The sequence below is a fragment of the Leptopilina heterotoma genome, unplaced genomic scaffold, assembly GCF_015476425.1.
Source record: "Leptopilina heterotoma isolate Lh14 unplaced genomic scaffold, ASM1547642v1 Lhet_472, whole genome shotgun sequence".
Taxonomy (NCBI): domain Eukaryota; kingdom Metazoa; phylum Arthropoda; class Insecta; order Hymenoptera; family Figitidae; genus Leptopilina; species Leptopilina heterotoma.
The window spans coordinates 1,221,881-1,244,528 of NW_025111099.1; the positions used below are offsets into that span (position 1 = coordinate 1,221,881).

The 22,648-nt window shown below is 29.8% G+C and overlaps 2 protein-coding genes across 2 annotated transcripts; one reads left to right on the plus strand and one right to left on the minus strand.

Annotated features, from left to right (window-relative positions):
• The first annotated feature begins 228 nt into the window (after positions 1-228).
• On the plus strand, positions 229-10,068 carry LOC122507565 (flocculation protein FLO11-like). The gene is made up of 6 exons (XM_043620351.1): positions 229-280; positions 4,795-4,893; positions 5,771-5,862; positions 7,289-7,981; positions 9,382-9,513; positions 9,754-10,068. Exons 1-6 carry the CDS (start codon positions 229-231, stop codon positions 10,066-10,068), a joined length of 1,383 nt encoding a protein of 460 aa, XP_043476286.1.
• Positions 10,069-14,401: 4,333 nt separating this feature from the next.
• On the minus strand, positions 14,402-21,864 carry LOC122507566 (uncharacterized protein DDB_G0283697-like). The gene is made up of 2 exons (XM_043620352.1): positions 21,851-21,864; positions 14,402-15,359 (listed from the first exon to the last, which is right to left on the minus strand). Exons 1-2 carry the CDS (start codon positions 21,862-21,864, stop codon positions 14,402-14,404), a joined length of 972 nt encoding a protein of 323 aa, XP_043476287.1.
• Between the last annotated feature and the right edge of the window lie 784 nt (positions 21,865-22,648).

Sequence of the window (22,648 nt, forward strand, 5' to 3'; positions counted from 1 at the left end):
CTAATAAATTAGTGTTTCGAAAGTTTGTTTTCAAATCTCTGTTAAATAATAATACAAATTGACGTTTATTTCTAATTAATTAAGTGTTTCAAAAGTTTATTTTTATATCTATGTTTATATACAGTCATAGAATATTGTATCTTTTCTATTTGCCGAGGAACTTCAGGCAGTTAGCTTATTGCCTAGGCAATAAGCTTAATGACTGACTGAATCCAGGCAAATAGAAGAATGCGCGTTCTCCACATGTGCATTCTTCTATTTGCCGAGGACACTTCAGGCAGTTAGCAAATGCCTAGGCAATAAGCTTAATGACTGACTGAATCCAGGCAGGTAGAAGAATGCGCGTCCTCCTCATGTTCATTCTTCTATTTGCCTAAATTTAGCTTAATGCCTAGGAATTAAGCTAAATGCCTGATTCTTCTACTTGCCTACGACATATACTTACTAAATATATATATATATATATATATATATATATATATATATATATATATGTGGCATTCCACCTCAAGTGATCCGGGCATAATTTGGAATGTTTGGGATCAGGTTAAAAGTTTGTATAAACAGTAGTCCTATTAGATACAATTAAAAATACAAAATATTATTAATTTATTTAAACAAATGTAAAAACTGGAGGGGGTCAAAGTTTAAATTTTTGATCTTACATGGAATATTTGAAAAATTCGTAGTTTCTTTAAAAGAAAACGAAAAGATGTTTTCTATTTTGGGATTTTTTGCTGTTTTCCAACACTTTCTAATGGTGTAAACAAATTTAAAAAAAATAATTTTTTTGACCTTGAAAAATTAAATTAAAAAATAAAATTTCATTTTTTTATGAAATGGACATTTTTTATTTAAAAAAAAATTTTTTTTTCATAAAGGTGAGGTTTTTTCCTAAAAAAATTATGTAGGTCAAAACGTGGGACAAGAACTTTTAACTGGTCAAAATAAACATTTACTTCCGCAGTATACCTCCGCTGCGCGTTGTTAGGCTGTATATTGTTTATAACAACTGAAATAAATTATTTTATGCTTTATGAATTATCTGGTGGTCATATTGGATAAATTTAAATTGATTTAGATCATGTGCAGCAACGGAATAAGAAAATAAATGTCCTTTTTTAAAAAAGTGTATTAATTTGTTAACTTTAATTTAAAAAAAATTATAAACAATTAAAATCTCAAAAATCGGCTTCGAGGGATGTATTAAGAATTTACTCCCCTTTAATTTAAAACAGAGAACATTCAAATCGGTTAAAAATTGTAAGCTGTAGACATTTTTTAACAGTAAATTGTAAAAAAATTTCCACTGTGGGCCGGTGCACTGCAGAAGTAAATGCTTATTTTGACCAGTTAAAAGTTCTTGTCCCACGTTTTGACCTACACATTTTTTTTAGGAAAAAACCTCACCTTTATGAAAAATTTTTTTTTTTTAAATAAAAAATGTCCATTTGATAAAAAAATGAAATTTTATTTTTTAATTTAATTTTTCAAGGTCAAAAATTTTTTTTTTAAATTTGTTTACACTATTAGAAAGTGTTGGAAAACAGCAAAAAATCCCAAAATAGAAAACATATTTTCGTTTTGTTTCAAAGAAACTACAAATTTTTCAAACATTCCAGGTAAATTTGACCTCCGGATCACTTGACGTGGAATGCCACATATATCTAAATATACTTTTTCAAATCGACAAAGGGAGGGAGTGTGAAGTTTTAATTGCTTTGTCGATACTTTTACGTATAAGTCGATCGATGATAATCGATCGATCATGTATCGAAGACGTTCGATACATGAACCTTTGTTCGAATCACATCACTTCGTGTATGCGATCGGTATAGATAACATTATCATAAAGACTATTTTTTTGTTATAGAGTATTAACTAAGAGTATAGTGGTAATTAGAGTTTCTATAAAGAGTTTCAATAAATATATGATTACTTGACCGATTAAAACGAAACTTCACATACTCCTAGGTATTAGTCTAACTTAAAAGTCCTAGCCATATCTGATTGAAAAATATTAAGCTTAACAAAAGTTATAGCTTTTTTCACAAAATTCAAAAAATGCAAATTTTTTAATTTTCTGTAAAATTGATGTGACACTTTTTGTAGCTACTTTTTAATATAAATACAACTAATTTTCACTATAAAAATGAAATATAAATAATAAATCCGAATTTTTAAGCCAAAGGTCATAAATTTGATGTCTATTACAAATTTTCTAAAATCAATTAACGTGAGTTTGCAAACAATTTCTATATTGATATTTTAAGGTTTAAATGTTTAAAAATCTCATAGTATGTATTGTCATATTTAAGGTGGAAAATAAAATATGGGGCAAAATTCCTTAACTGTCCAGGTCAAAAAATGAATTTTCTCTAAATTTTGCTAAAATGTTACTATTATTATTAGTAGAAGTGTAAATATAAATTTTTTTTGTCCTACCTGCACGGAAAGTATGTCATTTCGGGCACTTAGAGCGGGCGCAAAGTATCTCATTCCCACCCAGGGCAGGGGAAGCGGGCGCAAAATATTTTGCGCCCGCTTCCCTTCCTCCGAACTGGCGGAGAAAATTTTGCGCCCGCATGTTAATTATTCGATTTTCTTCATTAAAATGCGATATTTTCGACTTTTTTTTTATGTTAACTATAAAAATTCAAACATTTTTAACTTGTTTTATTTTGTCTAGAAAAATGTGCAATTTTTTTTCGATTTTTTCTAAAAAATATATGACAAATTTGGTTTTGTTCCCATTTCGGTTGTAAAAATTGTCAATTTTAAATACATTGTTTTCTTATTTCTATATTAAAACTTATATCATTATAGACTTCAAAGAGTTAACATTTATATAGGGTTTAATTTTTAATTAATATACACAGAAAAAAACTTTACTCAAAATGAGTATTATATGATACTCATTTTGAAGTGCAACAAAAATGATACCCCTTCGACTCATTCTGAGTTTCTGGGGAAAAGACTCAAAATGAGTAAAATCGGGATCATTTTGAGTTTATGAAAAAATTACAATAACATTGGAATAACTGGGAATAATTCATAAAAATATAAATTAAAATCATTGTATATAATGAATAAACACGTTGGACTTGTCAAAACATTAATACTTGAAGTCGATTTGTCGCATTTATGAGAATTTAAAAACAATCTTTTAGGTTAGTCACTTGTGAATTGACTGACAGGGATGGCAACCATATAAAGGCGCGTATTCACTAGACGAGCGCAACACGAGCGCAACACGAATGACCGATATTTTTCTATTGTGTGTTCGATTCGGTCCATGCTCTAAGTCGATCCACCAAATTTTCCCTGCAAAGTCACATGGTTTTAACGTTCGTCTAGCCTCAAGAAAATGTGTGCTACATGTGTAGTTATTTTGAAGCATTCGTCACTATTTTTATGTACATGTAAAGAAAAGGGTAGAAAAAAATTTGGGTCCGTTCGGTTCGCGCTCGAAGCCGATCCATCGGCTGTCGGTCTATGACAGTACCTCAAAGCTACAATAGAAGTGTGTATATTGTACCTCACTTTTTTGTATTTGCGAGTCCAATAGGAAATTCAAATAGTTTCTAAAAATATGTCAGTAAAATTTTAGCTGGTATTTTTTGCAATTTTTAATAACTTATTAAAGATATAAAACAAATTACTGATTAATTAAAAAATATAAAAAATAAATATATGACTTATTTACAATAAAAAAATCTTGGAGTGTAAGTCGAATTTTACTAAATCAATTAATACTTTAATATCAAATATTAGTAAATTTTAACAAACAGTCAATCACTCTTAACTGCCTTTCTAAATCTGAACCCAAGTAGCATGTAACGTTACTTTCATGTTACATGTAAGTAATATTACAAAGTAACATTACAGTAATATTACAATGTAACATTACAGTAACATTACAATTAATAATTAATGTTACAGTAATGTCACTGTAATGTTACAGCAGTATCACAGTAATGTTACAAAGAAAGTTTAGCTAATTATAGTTGCACGGAATTTTGAGATCTTTCTTTTGTAGCATTACTGTGACACTGTTATAATATTACTGAAACATAACAGTGTCATTACGATATTATGTAATGTCACTGTAACATTATTTAAAATTTAACTATGTAATGTCACTGTAACATTACTTGTAATATAACCTTGGAGTGGACATTTTAATATTAATGGAATGTCACTATAATGTTACATTATAATATTACTAATAGTAATTGAAAAGTTCTAATGTTCAAGTTTATGGTTTTAAAGTTGAGTAGAAAATGTTTCTGAAGTATCAGCAAAAAACTGGGAATCTCAGAAAATTTTGTGCTTTATGACAGTAATAAAAAAATATCGAAAAACCTTGTTTCTCAAATCTTTTTATTATAGCACATCTGCAAATAAATACGTGCTTTTCCAAAAACGTAGGTAAATGTTTAACCAAAAATGAAAAAAGGAAGGGTAACTTTGCATTATTTAAACTTTTAACTGAGTTTAGGCTTCGATATCTAAGGAGTGGCATCATCAGTTTTTGCTCAGCCCTTGAGTGATCATTTACTGTGGAAATTCATGTGAAGTGTTATTTGTGATATATTAAATCTGTAATTGTGAAAGTGGTTTATAATATTTGCAATATTAAAATGGCAGATATTGATAACATTTCAGATGAGTTTATACTACAGTTTATTGAAACTTTTAAAGTGTACACCGTGCTATGGGATCCAACTGATAAGAATTACATGAGAAAAAATTTAAGAATTGATGCTTGGAATTATGTTTCAAATTCGATAGGTTATTCTATTGATTGGTGTAAAAAAAAGATTTTAAGCTTAAGAGCATCATATAGAAGAGAAAAAAAGAAAGAAAAGGAATCAAAGGGAACTGGAAAAGGTAATTTTTATTTATAATTTATATAAAATGTCTTTAATTTCCAATTTAGTACTGTCGCCCTATAAAGAAAATAAAATTAATACCTGATTTTTAACTATACTCAACATATAGTGTAAAAAAGAGAACAATTAAGTAAACTGAGTAGAATAACACAAAGATGATTTATAAATTCAGCAATTTACTAATGTTTAAAACTACAATAGTTGTTATTTCCTAATTAAACACCCAAAGCGTAAAAGTGCTTGAATTTTTTCTCAATATTGCAATTAACTAAACTAGAAATAATAACACAATGTTATTTTATAAATGTAGCAATTTACTAATGTTTAAAACTGCAATTGTTGTTATTTCCTAATTAAACACCCAAAGCGTATAAGTGTTTGAATTTTTCCTGAATTTTGAAATTAACTAAACTAGAAAGAATAACACAATGGTATTTTAAAAATTTAGCAATTTACTAATGTTTAAAAATACAATTGTTGTTATTTCCTAATTAAACACCCAAAGCGTATAAGTTCTTAAATTTTTACTTAGTTTTGCATTTAACTAAACTAGAAAGAATAACACAATGGTATTTTAAAAATTTAGCAATTTACTAATGTTTAAAAATACAATTGTTGTTATTTCCTAATTAAACACCCAAAGCGTATAAGTTCTTAAATTTTTACTTAGTTTTGCATTTAACTAAACTAGAAAGAATAACACAATGGTATTTTAAAAATTTAGCAATTTACTAATGTTTAAAACTACAATTGTTGTTATTTCCTAATTAAACACCTAAAGCGTATAAGTGCTTGAATTTTTCCTCAATTTTGAAATTAACTAAACTAGAAATAATAACACAATGTTATTTAATAAATTTAGCAATTGTTTTCAGGAGGTGATGAAGTTTATCAGAGTAGATGGTTTGCTTACGAAGCAATGAGATTCTTAAATGACAAAGATAAACCACGAAAACGATTAAACACAGTAAGTAAATAATTTTTTATTTTACACTTGTAACCTAAAATCCAAGAGAGAGAATGTAGAATAAAATGTTCTTGTATATATTGATAGAAACTTTATTTTCACTTGAGATATTTTCTATTTAACAATGATTTTAATTATGCATATGAATTTTCACATTCCACAGAACCTTCTTTAAGAAAGTAGTCTGCAACTTCGTTTCGAATTTGATCATAATAATGTTTTCCCCTTCTTGGTACATTCGATAATGGAACCAATGACGTCATATCTTGATCATGTCTCCAAGATCCTTCCACGAAAACATTATTTTCTTCGCGATCAAATGATTCTCGTGGTGGGTAAATATTTGGTGAATGTTTCCTTAAATAATTGTGAAGATGCAGGCATGCGAGAACAATTACTTGTGCAATATGTGGTTGCAAAAGCATTGGTCTTCTTAAAAATCTAAATACTGAAGAAATAATATCAAACGCATTTTCTACAACTCGACGAGCCCTACTTAGTCGGTAGTTAAAAATTCTTTTCGCACTTCCTTTTATATGATCTCCTGGAAATGGTTTCCAGAGATTTTTATTCATGGAAAATGCAGAATCGCCAACAAAAAAATATGGAATCTTCATTTCACGTCCTGGTAAATTTTCTTCTGCTGGTAATCTTAAGTTCTCTTCAGACATCATTTTGTAAAGTAATGAATCTTTCAAAACACCACCATCTGAAATTCGTCCTTGACATCCGACATCAGCAAACATAAAATTGTAATCTGCATCAACTACAGCCATTAAAACAATACTAAACTGTGATTTGTAGTTGAAGAATTCAGTTCCTGAATTTATTGGTGATTGTAATATAACATGCTTTCCATCAATTGCTCCAACACAGTGCGGTAAATTCCATAGTTGGTGAAAATTTTTTTCAACTTCTATCCAAGCTGCTTCGTTTGTAGGTATCTACAAAAAAACTTCGAATAATGAAAAGTCCAGTTGAGAACACAACCTTGCGATAATCTTTTATCAATATTGCAATATTTCGGGAAGCTTTCACTATACGCTTATTACAATATTGTCGTAAACATACAGCAAAAATATTATTATATAAAGTTAATTAATTTTGATCTCGTAAAAGAAATTTTTTAGCAGCAAGCTTACGGTAATTTTTCTGCATGCTTACGTCGAAATTTCTAGGCAATATTGCAGTAAGCTTAACGTGCAATATAGTAGCAAGCTTCCCATGGATGGGACATTTCAACCTTCCTACAAGGTTACGTGCCATCTAGGTAGAAAAAATGATATTAACGCTAGGTTGCACCGTACAATAATTGCTAGGTTGTAAGCAAGATTTAAATTTTTTTTTCATTTTTCAATAATTTTATCTAACATATGTAAAAAATGTGTTAATGGGGTTGAATTTAAAAATTTTAAATCTTTTATAGGAACAAACAACAGAATTAGATAAAGTCTCAGACAACGAGGACGTTAATATTGAGAAAGAAGATGATTCTAATTCAATGACAAATATACAAGTACCAATTTCACAACCTCAAACACCACATCCACAAGCACTAACACCACAACCATCAATGCAACAAACTCCCACATCACAAGCACCGATATCACGAAAAAGAAGAAGAGGAGAAAATAATGATAACATGATTTGTGAATGTTTGACTATCATGAGAAACGCTTCTAGTCGCCTGGAACAACAAAATTCAAATTCGTTAACTACAATTTTTGGAAATTTAGTTATGGGGAAAATGAATACTTACAGTAAACGAACAAGACAATTGGTTAAAAGTGAAATTTATAACATTTTAGCAAAAGCTGATCAAGGATATTATGATAATCTAAGCTCTAACACGCAATTTAATATTTCTCAAACAACTTATGCCTCACAGACAAACATCCCTACGTTTTTCCCATCTTATCCACCATCAACTACAAGCCAACGTCCTAACATATCTTTTGAAAATTCATCTCACTTTCAGTCTTATTTCCCAATGACACCTACAACTTCATCGTACAGTCCTTCTTCCTTACATACTCATTCGCCTATGACACCAAACTCTTCTTACACACAAATATTTAATTATCCTTCTGAATCTCAAGCTACTCACACACCAAATTCGGTTTACACACAACCTTTCAATAATTCTCCATCTCAATAAGTTTTAAATTTATAAATAAACATTTGTTATAACATTTTATGATTTTAAGTAATTAGAGTAGTATAGCTAGGCGGGTTCTGGGCCACTTACCTACAGTCGGTAAGGTAGATTTCTTAAATAGTGAACTTCCAAGTGGCTTAGAAGGGGTGTTCTGTTTTACCGACCAAGTTTTTACTACCGGCTGCCACCGCTAGATGGCGCCACTTTATTTTTTGTTCAATTTAAACCCCCTTAGAGGGGTATTAAAATTTTTATTTTTGAATTTTCAAGTGGGTTAGAAGGGGTGTTCTGTTTTACCGACATCTGAGTTCCGGCTGCCACCGAGAGATGGCGCCATTTTATTTTTTGTTCAATTTAAACCCCGTTAGAGGGGTATTTAAATTTTTATTTTCGTAATTTAAAGTTGCTTAGAGAGGGTGTTCTGTTTTACTGACAACTGACTTCTGGCTGACACCGAGAGATGGCGCCATTTTATTTTTTTGGTGTGAGGTGATTTTAAGTTTCACGTTCAAAATTGACTATATTTACTGTAGGCTGACACTAATAGATGGCGCCACTGTCAATCAAGTGAAAGTCTGTTGCTTTAAATAATAGTTTAATTTTATCATATTCTTTTAAGTCGTTTGGATTTTATTAATTTCAAATTTCGATTTGCAATTACTGAAAGAAATATAAAATCAAGATGGCTTTCACAACAAGGCCCTAATTGCGGTTTGAAAGTAATATTAAAGGTACTTTCACAGTTCGCTGCTGCCTGATTAGTAATGCAAAATAAGTTCACAACAGCGAACTGTGAAACTACCTTTAGAACTGAATAGAGGAATTTAAAGTTGGCTGCAGTGCTCTTTTCGATTCAGCTTTTTCACATGAACGGTCACGGTGAAATAAAATTTAAAAAAATTGCAAAAATGGTAAGTTTTTTTCTTTTAAATATAATTAAATTTTTTTTTAAATTGCATATAATTAATTTTTATTCTTTAATTAAAATATTCTAACCTCACTTTGTCACATGTTTTTTGTTTTTTTAAATTGCATATAATTAATTTTTATTCTGTAATTAAAATATGCTAACCTCACTTTGTCACATGTTTCTTTTTGTTTCAAAATTCATATAATCCTTCCTTTTGCAACAGTGATTGTTGCCTGTGCCGGCTACTGGTATGGATTCAAACCTATGTAAGTAATATTTAAAATAAGTGATAATTATTATAAGCGCGTATTGCATTATTCTAACAGAAAAAAAATTAACAAATGATTGCTGATAATTGAGGTTAGATTCTGTTTAAGTTTAATTTTTTCTATGTTAGAATAATTTAATACGCTTATACTAATTACTTTTTTAAATATTTAATTTTTTTCAGTTAAATCCTGACAGTCGAGTTCAGAACTTTTTTACATCACGACATCTACAGAGCTACCGATTTCCAAGTCAAGCTCACGGTCAACCTCACAGTCAACCTCACAGTCAAGCTCACGGACTATCTCACAGTCAAGTACATCCTGGTCCATCTCACAGTTAAGTACATCCAGGTCTATCTCACGGTCAAGTATATCCAGGTCCAATATATCCTGAATATACAACATCACATTCGGGATATAGTAATGTAAGTTTTTCCAATTTCTAATTTTTGAAAATTAAAAAAAATAATATTATAATAAAAATAATATATATTTGAATGTACTATTAATATAATTAATTAATTAATTTTTTAAATTTAAGTTTATACTTTCAGGAAGGAATGCGCAAAACAAGATGGAAGGGAAGTGTACCACGAGTACCACGTGTACCTGTTCCACGTGCACCCACACCACGTGTACCTGTTCCACAGGCACCAACACCTCGTGCACCTACACCTACTCCACGTGCACCTTCACGACATGTACCGACACCAAAGGCAGCCACTCCATCTTCCAGCACTTCGTCCAGTTCATCGTCAACAATATCATCGTCGTCAACATCATCATCTGATGATGAAAATCCGTGTGTGCGGAAAAAAACCACACCAAAGCCTCCCCCAACAGGTACAAAAAAATCAAAGAAAAGCTAAAATCAAAGAAAAGCTAAAATCAAAAAAGCTAAAATCAAAAAAAGATACAAAAAGAGGAAAGGCATTTATTTTTTTTCTTTTACTCTTATTTTTTTCTTTTACTTTTATTTCTTTCTTTTACTTTTATTTTTTTCTTTTACTTTTATTTCTTTTGCTTTTATTTTTTTCTTTTAAAGAAATTCTGCAGCTGTTGTTATTTTAGAAAAAAAAGATTGTCTTTTAATTTTCTTTTTATTTTGAGAAATTAAAAGAGAATCTTTTTTTTCCAGAGTAGCAGCTGGAGAACTTCCTTAATTGCATCTTTTTTTGTTTTTAAGAATGCTAACTACGATTTATGTATCTATCTAAATACTTAAGAGTCGAAGATTATGACTTATTTCAAACTAATCTAAAATTTAAAAAAAAGTATTACTTAGTAATATATATGACGGTTTATAAAATTCATTTTAGAACTTGTAATTGCAGTTATTATTTGAATACTGATCACTTAAAAAAATTGAACTTATTAATAAACCTTAATATTTATCACTAAATAATACTGATTTTTTTTATGTAACAAAAAAGCGATATTTTCTTAAGAATGATAACCACGATTTATGTATCTTTCTAAATACTTAAGAGTTGAAGATTATGATTTAGTTTAAAAGTTTCAAAATATTGTACACGACTTTAACAGCATGTGACTGTTAGGTCACGTGACTCATAATAGGAAACTACTCGAACGTCTTTTGCGTAAAATATTAAATGAATTGAGATGGAATTTTGTGTATACGTCTAAAATTTAATAAGGAAGAGTTCTCTGATATGAAACAATATATATTTTGTTTGAATAATAATTCAAAAAAAATATGAAAATGACATAAAAGTGAGGTTACGTGGAGAGTGTAAAGTGACGACTGTGTACTAATTGTGATCGCATTGCGGAAGTGTGTCGGTAAGTATGCATTGCATTATCGCGGTAAATTTGAATTTCGTAAGAAACACGAAATTAAATTATCATAAAAATAAGGACAAATAATAATTATTACGATTAATTAATAACATAATTTAATTTTTAAAGAAGATTAATAAATTAATTATTAACAATTATTATCAATAACGAAAGTGATTATTTATACCGACAGATTAGCTCAGTCGGATAGATGCCTGGCGTTGGCGGTCGTTTAAAGGACCAAGGGTATAAGTATCCTTGGTTCGCGCCCACTTGGCTTGGTATTTTTCCAGCACGTGAGACAATCTGAGCGGGAGGTTTGACGTCGAGGTATAATGATGTACACCGTCGATTATTGTCCGGTACACACCATCAGAACTCGACTGTCGATAAACCGGTTGTACTCAGGAGAGGTTTTCTACAGTTTCCCTCTTCTCTGGCGAGAAAACCCATTGACGGGTGGTCCAGGCGCAATCCGAGTACTCCTAATAAAAAATCGGCTGTAGACGCAAATTTAGGTTAATATATAGAAAATTTATGTAGAATGGTTATGCTTAATCCAAAAAAAGTATTTCTCGGGGACTCTTGTCGAAGTGCGTAAAAGCCAATAGGGCAGGAGTATAAACAATAAATAAATAAAAAAAAAAAAAAAAGTGATTATTTATAAATTTAAATTCTATTTAGACAAAAAAAATACTTACAATTTGAAGTAAATTATAATGTTAATTGTTTATAAAATTATAAATTATTATTATTATTTTATAAATTATTAATTTTAATTATAGTACCTTATAGAAGTAATATTTTTATTGTCAGAAAATAATAATATTTTAGATGTATTAAATTAAAATTTGTTAAATTATTTTGATAGTTTCATATTGATACATTATTATTATTATTATTTATTTATTTATTTATTTATGTTGTACATATTACTTTAAATAAATTAAATTTAAAAAATGTATCTTATATTCTTCTTGTTTAATATTTTAATTATAATAAATAATATATTATTTAAAAATTAAAAAAACAAATTATAATAATAATAATAACAATAATAATTATTATTATTATTATTATTATTGACAAAATTAATTCAATAACTAATTACTAAAGAGAAAAATTTTTATAAAAATATATTATTATTTTTATAAACAAATAATAAGAAATTATCTATATTAGCAATATTATTGATTTGCGTTTGTTTATTTTCTAATGAGAATTATTCAAAGCAACTTAATTTATTAACATTTTGTAGACAGTTTATACTCAATAAGAGAAATGAACGTGAAAAAAATTTCTGAAATTTATACAAATACAAAAGTACTCACTCAACTTTGTACATTGTTCCATTGATAGCACAAGCCTGCAAAAAAATAAAAATTTCCCTTGTCTGAAATCGAGAAGTCATTTCCCGCAGTATTTGGTGCGCTGAATCCGAATCTGGCAACGAAAACCTCCCATCACGTCAGGATTTTGAGAAAAGTGGGGGTAAATTCCTAAAAATCATGTTTTTCGCAGTTTTTAAAATTTCTACTGGGTAAGTCCGATGTGCTAGAGACTTGTCATAGGAGTCAAATTAAAGCCTGAACCCTGTACTTTAAGAAGAAATAGCGATATTGCTAACAACAAACTAAATTAGCCGTCAAAAATGATTTTTTTAACAGTTGGCAATCATAAAAATTGACTGACACTGTCCGTAAATACAACTATTTTAAAAAATGATTGGATTCGCTTAGAATTTATTGCTTTGGGGTTTTCGGGGTCGTTGCTTACAAATATGATGTCAAAATAAAAAATCTGTAGTTGAATTCATAATCAACGACCCCAAAAACCCCCGAGTAACAAGTTTCAAGTGAATTTGATCAATTTTGAAAAATAAGTCCGCTATATTGTATCTGACATTTTGAATTTTAATAATCTGACAACATATTAGTAATCAGCGACCCCAAAACCCCCTGAGTAACAAATTTTGAGCGAATTCAATCATTTTTCAAATAGTTTTATTTACGGACAGTGTTTGTCAATTTTTATATTTGACAACTGTTAAAAAAAATCATTTTTGATGGCTAATTTAGTTTGCTGTTAGCAACATCGCTATATCTTCTTAAAGTACAGGGTTCATGCTTTAATTTGACTCCTATGACAAGTCTCTAGCACGTCGGATTTACCTGGTAGAAATTTACAAAAACAGCGAAAAACATGATTTTTGGGAATTTACCCCCACTTTTCTCAAAATCCTGACGTGATGGGAGGTTTTTGTTGCCAGATTCGGATTCAGCGCACCAAATACTGCGGGAAATGACTTCTCGATCTCAGACAAGGGAAATTTTTATTTTTTTGCAGGCTTGTGTAGTTTTAGTGATAAATAATGTAAAGTTAAAAAATTGCTATTTGAAAAAATTGTAGAAAAAGAGATTTTTTTATGTCCGAAGATGGCAAAAGTTTATAAAAGTTTAAAATTATATGTTTATTTTCACAGTATTATAATAAATAAATAATTTAATAATTAATCAATAGTCATGATAGATATTTTTTTTTTTACATTCAGGTGTTCAACACTCCTTGAAAAAGAATGTTTTATTTATTGTTTGTATATAAATATTTATTATATATAACATACTATATTATAATATATATAACATATTTATATTATTTCTATATTCATATATTTATGCTTCAAATCTTTGTCTCTTATAACTCACATTTATAGATATTTCTTCTTTGAAATCATAAAGAGCGAAGGAATTATTTTTTCACTCAAATAGAGAAATTTTATTTTCAAAACTTATGGTAATTTTAAACATAAATTGTGAACATAGTATTCAGATTTAATTTAAAACAATTTTATAATGTAAATTTTGTTAAATAAATGAAAAATTTCAAATTAAATATAATAATTATAATATAAAATATAATTACCTACTTATTTATATTTAATTTAAATTAAGATACATATTTTTAAAAATAAAATTTTTCTATTTTTCATAAGCAATACAATAGTGTCATTTACTTTTTTATTACACAATATACATAACGCAGAATTAGTAAAAATTTTACTCACTAAAATGCAGAAAACAAATTTAAAAAATGTTAGAAAAACGAAAGTAAACCTAAATTCTAACAAATTTGGCCTTTTTTACATCAAAAATCGCCTTTTCACACTATTCTTTTTAAAATAATAAAAAATAAAATAAAAATTTTTAATAAAAATAATTAATAGTGTTGCAGTAAATAAAAACTTTAAAAAAAGAGATTTTATGATTCACGATTAATAGTACAGTAGTCAAGAAACTAACAATATATTAAAGTAAATTTACTCAAAAATCTTTTTGACGTAAATAATAAAAGAACATATAAGTAATAATAGTTTTATAATATTTGAGAACGAAAACGAATGTACTAAAAATATCGCCCCCTTGGAGGTAGATATTGTCTTCTTAAAGGAGGCGGCGGATACCTGTACTGTGCAGGGAAATAAGACTCGGAAGGGTATTTTGGGTCGTCATATTCATAATGTCCGTCGAACTGTGGAAAGTCTGGTCTAAAGTAACTGTCATAAGGTCTAGAAAAATGTTCGCCTCGTTGATAATAGTCGTTTCTACTTAGTCTGTCGCTTCTGGGTCGTCTATAATAATTATAATTGTCGTTATCGTCACGTCTTCTATTGTAATTGATGCGTCTCCTGTCATTGTCATCGTCTCGACGTCTGTCATTGTCATCATGTCGTCGTCTGTCATTGTAATCATCTCGAAGTCTGTCATTGTTATCATGTCGTCGTCTGTCATTGTCATCATGTTGTCGTCTGTCATTGTCATCATGACGACGTCTATCATTGTCATCATGTCGTCGTTTGGCATTGTCATTTTGTCTACGTCTATCATTGTCATCATATCGACGTCTATCACTATTGTCATATCGTCGTTCATCATTATCGTCAGGTCGACGTCTGTCATTATCATCTCTACGTCTTTCACTACCATCTCGTCGACGATTCTCATTGTCGTCTTGTCTTCGTCTTTCACTATAATCTTGTCGATGCCTATCACTGTCATCTTGTCGACGCTTTTTGTGGTCATCTTTTCTATGTCTTTCGACTTTCGTCTTTCTTCCGTAAAATTTGTGTTTGTCAAAGTCCTGTTGACGTTTTTGCGAAGTCTGTTCGTATTGTGCCTCCTCTTCGTCTTGTGTGTCCCCTTCTTCTTCTTCTTCTTCTTCTTCTTCTTTGTCATCTGCATCCAGATCGTCTATACTGTCGACATCATCATCGCCACCATTTTTGGACACAATTTCACTAATTCCATTACTTACCCAGTGTGCACGTACTATAACTGTTTTAGACCAAAAAAAGAACAGTGTTCTAGAATAAGTGTTACAATTTTATTATAGAATAGTTCTAGAGCTTTGTTCTAAATTTGTTCTGGAATAGTTGTTCTGTATCTGTTCTATAACAGACATGTAACATTTGTTTTAAATTAGTTATAGAATTTTGAAGTAACATTGTTCCTACAGTGTTCTAGAACACTGTTACAAAAATTTATTATAACTGTTTTTTCACTATAAACTCGTGTTTATTTTCACTACACGGAAAGATATTATTAAATTTTATAAAAGTATTTTACAAGTGTAGGACAAAATGCGCCAAAGGAAAATTTTGATATCAACAAACTAACACAGTAAATCTGAATTTAAGATCGGTCTTAAATTCAGCACTGTCTGCTATAATGTTAAAGGATATAAAAATGTTGTATCTTAATTTAAGGCTGCTTTCCTGCTTTAAAATAAGACTTTCTTTTTACTGTAAAACTTTAACAAAACGTACCTATATAAAATTTAGTGAAGTTATATTAAAATTTGTTAAAAGTTTTCGATATTTGATATAACTTTACTAAATATAGTATAATTTTTATTAAAGTTTAATACTTCTAATATAATAACTAATATAATAACTTTCTTTCCGTGTAGAGTGCAGCCGCGTTTTTGCATGAATTACAAAAAATCTTTTGAATTTAGATACTTAGAATCCCAGGTGCGAATTTAGGTTGGCCGCCAGAGTTTGAAGGTTGGCCCAAGGTTGGCCTAACTTTGGCAAGGGAAGTTTTGGTTGCCAGAGTTTGCCCAACTTTGGCAAGTACTAGTGCCCACAGTTGGCCCGACTTTGCAAGCCAACCATTAAATGCAGAGTTTAACCAACCGTCGGGCCAACTTTGGCGACAAAGGTTGGCACAACGCATCCAAACGTAGTTTAAAAGACTTTCAGTTTCGGTTGGCCCGACGGTTGGCAAAACTTTGTGAATCGCAGTTTAATTGACTTACATTATTTTGGTCGGCCGAACTCTGGGCCACGGTTGGCCCGACGGTTGGCGAAACTTTGTCAAATGCAGTTTAAATGACTTAAACATTCTTGGTCGGCCGAACTCTGGGCCACGGTTGGACCAACGATTGGCAAAACTCTGTGAAACGCAGTTTAATTGACTTGATTTTTCTTGGTTGGCCGAACTCTGGGCCACGGTTGGCCCGACGGTTGGCGAAACTTTGTCAAATGCAGTTTAAATGACTTAAACATTCTAGGTCGGCCGAACTCTGGGCCACGGTTGGACCAACGGTTGGCAAAACTCTGTGAAACGCAGTTTAATTGACTTGATTTTTCTTAGTTGGCCGAACTCTGGGCCACGGTTGGCCCGACGGTTGGCAAAACTATGTCAAATGCAGTTTAAATGACTTAAACTTTCTTGATCGGCCGAACTCTGGGCCAGGGTTGGCCCGACTGTTGCAGCTTTAATATACATTTTGCGATATGCACTCCCATGTGAGCGTAGCGTAGTGGTCAGTGTATAAGTCTTCGGTGCGTTAGGTTAGGGGTTCGATCCCAGCGAGCGTTAGATATTTTCGAAAATGTATGTATGAGATTGTGTTTAATAATAATAGGTAAAGGTTATATCTGATGTTCCCGCTAATAATAACATGTTAATTGTTTAAATAATTTAGTTTTTTAATAATTTTTTACCTTTGGCTGTTGAAGTTGGCCAAACTTTGAAAATTGGGGTAGGCCCAACTTACGCATCTAAAGTTGTGCAAACTTTGGCGTCAGTCTTTAGACCAACCATTGAAATGTGTAGTTGGCACAACAAATGCATTGTAAGTTGGGCCAACTTCCTTATGAGTTGTCGGGCCAACCATCGTCGCCATTAGACGGCGACCGTTATCATCTGTATGGTTGGCCCAACCTCTGGCACGCACGAGAAGTTGGACCGACTTTGTAAAAGTTGGCCCAACTATGGGCCGACCAAAAAATCGCACCTGGGATGACTCGTATCGATGATTCGTGAAAAATTAAATAATTTTTCACTGTTAGCTTGCATAAATTTTCAAGATTTTTAAAAACATTAGTCACCAACAATAACATCAAATATTTAATTAATTTATTATCAATTATTAATTAATAGGTACACTGGGGTCAAAAAGTTTCAGTACATTTGTACTGATTACTGTTAAGTGCTCGCTTCACTTAAAATTCAAATATTTCTGTAAAAATAGATGTAAGAGCTATCAAAGTAGGATCATTTTAAAGTTCAATAAATTTAGAGTCAAATAGGATAAGATATAACCAATTTAATAGTGTAAATATTAAAAATATAGGGGAGAGTCTCCAGTTGTGAGACGGGTTTCATTTTTGACCCGTAAATTGTAAACGGGTAAACGAAATTGTAAATAAAATACACCGTTCGAAAGGCAACAGAAATACGCAACTTTTATTAAAAGAAAGTGTAGTGTTTCCATGAACTCAAAAAATTTTACGATACATTTTCCGAGCACATCGCTTTTGTCAAAAAAAAAAAATGTCTCCAGTTGTGAGACACTCATTAAAAATTGCTAAAATTTAATAAGTTTGACATAAAACGTTATGTTTAGTAGAAATAATTAAATATATTAATAATATATATTATTATATACTAAATAATAATATTTATTCGCCAAAATATGACTATCAAATAAACACAATTTAATAGCTTCAACAAGAGCATTAAAATTGATTTCTTCTGAATCAATTGACTTTTTTCCACTTGACATGCCCAAAAATACTAGAAAAAAAATCAAAACAACATTTAACTAGTATGCCTGCAAAGTCGTATTTTTTATGCTGCCCAGATGGGTGTTGACACCGTCTCACAACTGGTGATATGCTGTGTCTCACATCCAGAAATTGGCGCTATTTTGAAAAAAGAAAATTAAATTATTTTTAACCGTAGATTGGAACAATGCAATATTGCATCACAAAATATAAGGAAAACACTAACAGAAAATGCATTACATTTACCTTTTCCAATTAATTAACTTGGAAAAAAAGTACTTTGCATTTATTGAAAAAACGCTTTTTAGTCGATTATCACACACAGTGTTGGTATTTAACAAAAACAGTTTATATATTCGCTTCGGCGTACACGAAAAAGTTGGCTCATATAAAAAGAAATGTTTTTATATAAACCAATCGGCTTTTAACTATTGCATGTTAACAAAAATTGACTGTCTTACAACTGGAGGTGTCTCACAACTGGAGACCCTCCCCTAATTCTTTATCGTTAGAGATTTTTTGTGAAAATTGCGATTTTGAAATCTAGAATTCAAGCGTACGCCAATTGAAGAAAAAAATTTCTAAGTTTTGATAGTTGCACAGTAAAAAGTACAAATTTCATTCTTTAATTCTAGACTAAAATTATTCACATATATTAAGTATTTTCTTCAAATTCTATAAAAATAATATCTCTTGCTCTTAATTTTTCGAAGAATATAAATTGCAAATTCGTCGTTTTCATTCACTTGTTCTATCAAATAACCACACTTTTGAAAAATATAGAACCTCTTCATCTTAGAAAATTTAAGATATTTACATGAAACTTATCCCTCTTCTTATAGTTTTACAAATTTTAACTCTATCATTATTCCTTATTTTCTTTCTAGGTGACTATTTTTTTATTTTACAATAACAAAAAGGCGCATATTTTTCAAAAGTGTGGTTAATTGATAAAACAAGTGAACGCAAACGACGAATTTGCAATTAATATTCTTTGAAAAATTTTGTGAGCAAGGGAAGTTATTTTTATAGAATTTGAAAAAATTACTTAATATTTGTGAATTATTTTGGTCTAGAATTAAAGAATGGAATTTATACTAGATATTGTGCAACTATCAAATCTTAAAAAAAAATTTTCTTTAATTGGCGTACGCTTGAATTCCAGATTTCAAAATCGCAATTTTCACAAAAAATCTCTAACTTTAAAGAATTATATTTTTAATATTTACACTATTAAATTGGTTATGTCTTAGCTTATTTGACTCTAAATTTATCAAACTTTAAAATGATCCTACAGTACCGTCCGAAATTGTCAGTCCACCCATTTTCAAAGGAATGACAAAAATTTTTTAACATAAAATTCATAAAAAGTAAAATTTTTTTTGGTTTATATTTTGAAAGACGATAAAATTTTAAAAAGAATAAGACCTTACAGAAGTCATTTGGCCAAAATTTGTAGAAGATATTCTTAAAAATCGTCATTTTCAATGTTTTACAAAAATTTGAATAATTTCTAAAATAATGAACGCTTTTTAATAATCTTAGGCTTATTTTAAAGACCATTTTCTACAGAATAAGAATTACTTATAGGCATTAACCTGTAATTTTTAACTTGGAGTAAGCATGACGTCAAAGTTGGACAAAAAAATTCAAAAAATTTGAAATAATATTATTAAAAGAAAAATAATTTTTGAAACTCAAACATATATTTTTATTAAATTTTCTTGAAAAATCTACACCATATCATGTTTTATATATGTTCTAGAATAGTTTTTAGTACAAAAAATTGATTTCAAATTTTTCCAATTTTTTTGTCTAATTTTGACGTCATGCTTATTCCAAGTTAAAAATGACAGGTTAATGCTTATAAGTAATTCTTATTCCGTAGAAAAAGACCTTTAAAATAAGCCTAAGATTATTAAAAAGCGTTCATTATTTTAGAAGTTATTTAAATTTTTGTAAAACATTGAAAATGACGATTTTTAGGAATATCTTCTACAAATTTTGGCCAAATGACTTCTGTAAGGTCTTATTCTTTTCAAAATTTTATCGTCTTTCAAAATATAAACCAAAAAAAATTTTAGTTTTCATGAATTTTATGTTAAAAAATTTTTGTCATTCCTTTAAAAATGGGTGGACTGACAATTGCGGACGGTACTGTATTTTGATAGCTCTTACATCTATTTTTACAGAAATATTTGAATTTAAAGTGAAGCGAGCATTTTAAAGTAATCAGTACAAATGTACTGAAACTTTTTGACCCCAGTGTATATTATAAAAATACAATAATAAATTATTATTATTAACTAATTAATTAAAATTTGTTATTATTTGTAGCATAATTATATACTATTATTTGTAATAAAAAAATTTATATATATATGTCGTAGGCAAATAGAAAAATCCGGCATTTAGCTTAATGCCTAGGCATTGGGCTAAATGCCGGCAAGTAGATAAATGAATCGTAAAAAATGGTTATTTTTCTATTTGCCTGAAATCAATTAGTCATTTACCTTATTGACTAGGCGTTAAGGAAATTGCCTAAGTAGCACCCGTCAAATAGAAAAATGAGAATATGTGCATGTGTCACTCAACAGAAATATTAAAAAAAATATGTCAAAATTAATTAACACAAATTGGGTCTTGCATAACTCTTTCGGTTCCGGCTGTAGATCGTGGACCATTTGATTTCGCGATTATTTTTGGTGTCATTTTAGATGTTCAAAATGGTGTTTATCAGATAGGAACTAAGGGTGGAATTATAAAAGGTTGGTTTCCTCGAACTGACATTGTGCAATCGGGAACCGAAATTATAAAAGTTGACGACGTATGTAAAGATGTTACATTAACTTTAAGGGAAGCTGTGTCTCAGAAATCTATGACTGGTGGACAGGGTTACAAAACATGTAACTGTAAGGCAGCTTTGAATCAATGTGAAACAAACAGATGCTCTTGGTAAAAGGCTAAAATACTATGTAACTCGCGGTGTCATCAGTCCTCTACATGCCGCAATAAATAAATAAAAAATATAATTATTATTGATAATAAAATATTTGTGTTAATTAATTTTGACATATTTTTTTTTTAATATTTCTGTTGAGTGACACATGCACATACAGTAGGATCTTTCAATAGTGCAGTCGTCGGGAATATTGTGCACTATTCGAAGCAAGCAAAAACTAAAACATTCAGGTCCGTGTCAAGAAAATTAAGGGTCCCCCACTACTAAATACCGGGCACCACTAAATGATACTAAATAATCAAATGAGCGACGGCACTGTATTTGACGTCACAGATTCCTTTCCTCTTTGCCCCCCGAAACCTCTTGTCTACTCAACTTACTAATGACTGCACTGTTCAGAACTGCACTATTCAAAGATCCTACTGTATTCTCATTTTTCTATTTGCCGGGTGCTACTTAGGCAATTTCCTTAACGCCTAGTCAATAAGCTAAATGACTAATTGATTTCAGGCAAATAGAAAAATAACCATTTTTCACGATTCATTTATCTACTTGCCGGCATTTAGCCCAATACCTAGGCATTAAGCTAAATGCCGGATTTTTCTATTTGCCTACGACATATATATATATATATATATATATAGTCATTTTCACGATTTTTCAACCATTATGAAGACTGACGCACTGAGCAGTTGAATCGCGCATCGATAGTGGGGAGTGCTAGCTATAAGGTGGGGAGTGCTGGCTATAAGGTGCCGCTCCGAATCCAAGTGCATCATTCTTTTTATATATATATATATATATATGTGACAAGTACTTTTTAGGATGCATGATTGTAGTTTTTAGGTTATCTTTTTTCCAGTTTTCTCTAAGAATTTTTTAATATATTTTTAACTTAATAGAAATTTTTTAAAAGTATTTTTTTAAAAATTCTATTTTTTCACTATTTACAGAATTGAAAATTAATCGAAGGAAAATACATAGGCTTATTCTATAAGGGTTTAAAACATACTTTTGTAATTCTTGTAAAATTTTTTTAATAGATCTTTGTGTTGCATAAATGAAATTAAAAAAAAATTCTATATAATTATAAATTCTGTAAAACATGAAAAAAATTCTAGAAATTTCACTTGCATTTTAAAGTATATTTAAAAAAATATAGAGAAAACTTTGATTTTAGAATCGAAAATGGATCCATACGAGGTTGATCAGGATGACGATTCGAATTCTATTATCGTCAATTTAGATGATAATGATAGTGATGATGATATTGAAAATGGCTTTATTGTAATAGACCATTACAATTCAGAAGCAGATACTATATTTATAAGCAGTTCTGATGATGATGATAATGACGATGATGTTCCTTATGATCATGATGCTACTTATAATGAGGAGTTTATTGCTGAAAGTGATCAATATTCTGATAATGAGGATTATTATGCTCATAATGCTTCTTATTCATATATTGACATTTATTCTGGTAATGAGGATGAGCTCGAGGAGGATGATGACTACAATAATAGTATCTTAGTAATTGATTTGGATGTGGAAGAGGTTAGTAGATTAATTTATCAAGTAATATATATGACTAGAAGTTAAAAAAGTGTATTTT

Excerpts from the sequence above, each read along its gene's own strand:
- LOC122507565 (XM_043620351.1), top strand. The coding sequence starts at position 229 with ATGCGCGTTCTCCACATGTGCATTCTTCTATTTGCCGAGGACACTTCA. Across the intron at positions 281-4,794 it reads TGCCGAGGACACTTCAGGCA|GTTATTCTATTGATTGGTGT; the intron begins GTTAGCAAATGC and ends CAAATTCGATAG. Across the intron at positions 4,894-5,770 it reads ATCAAAGGGAACTGGAAAAG|GAGGTGATGAAGTTTATCAG; the intron begins GTAATTTTTATT and ends AATTGTTTTCAG.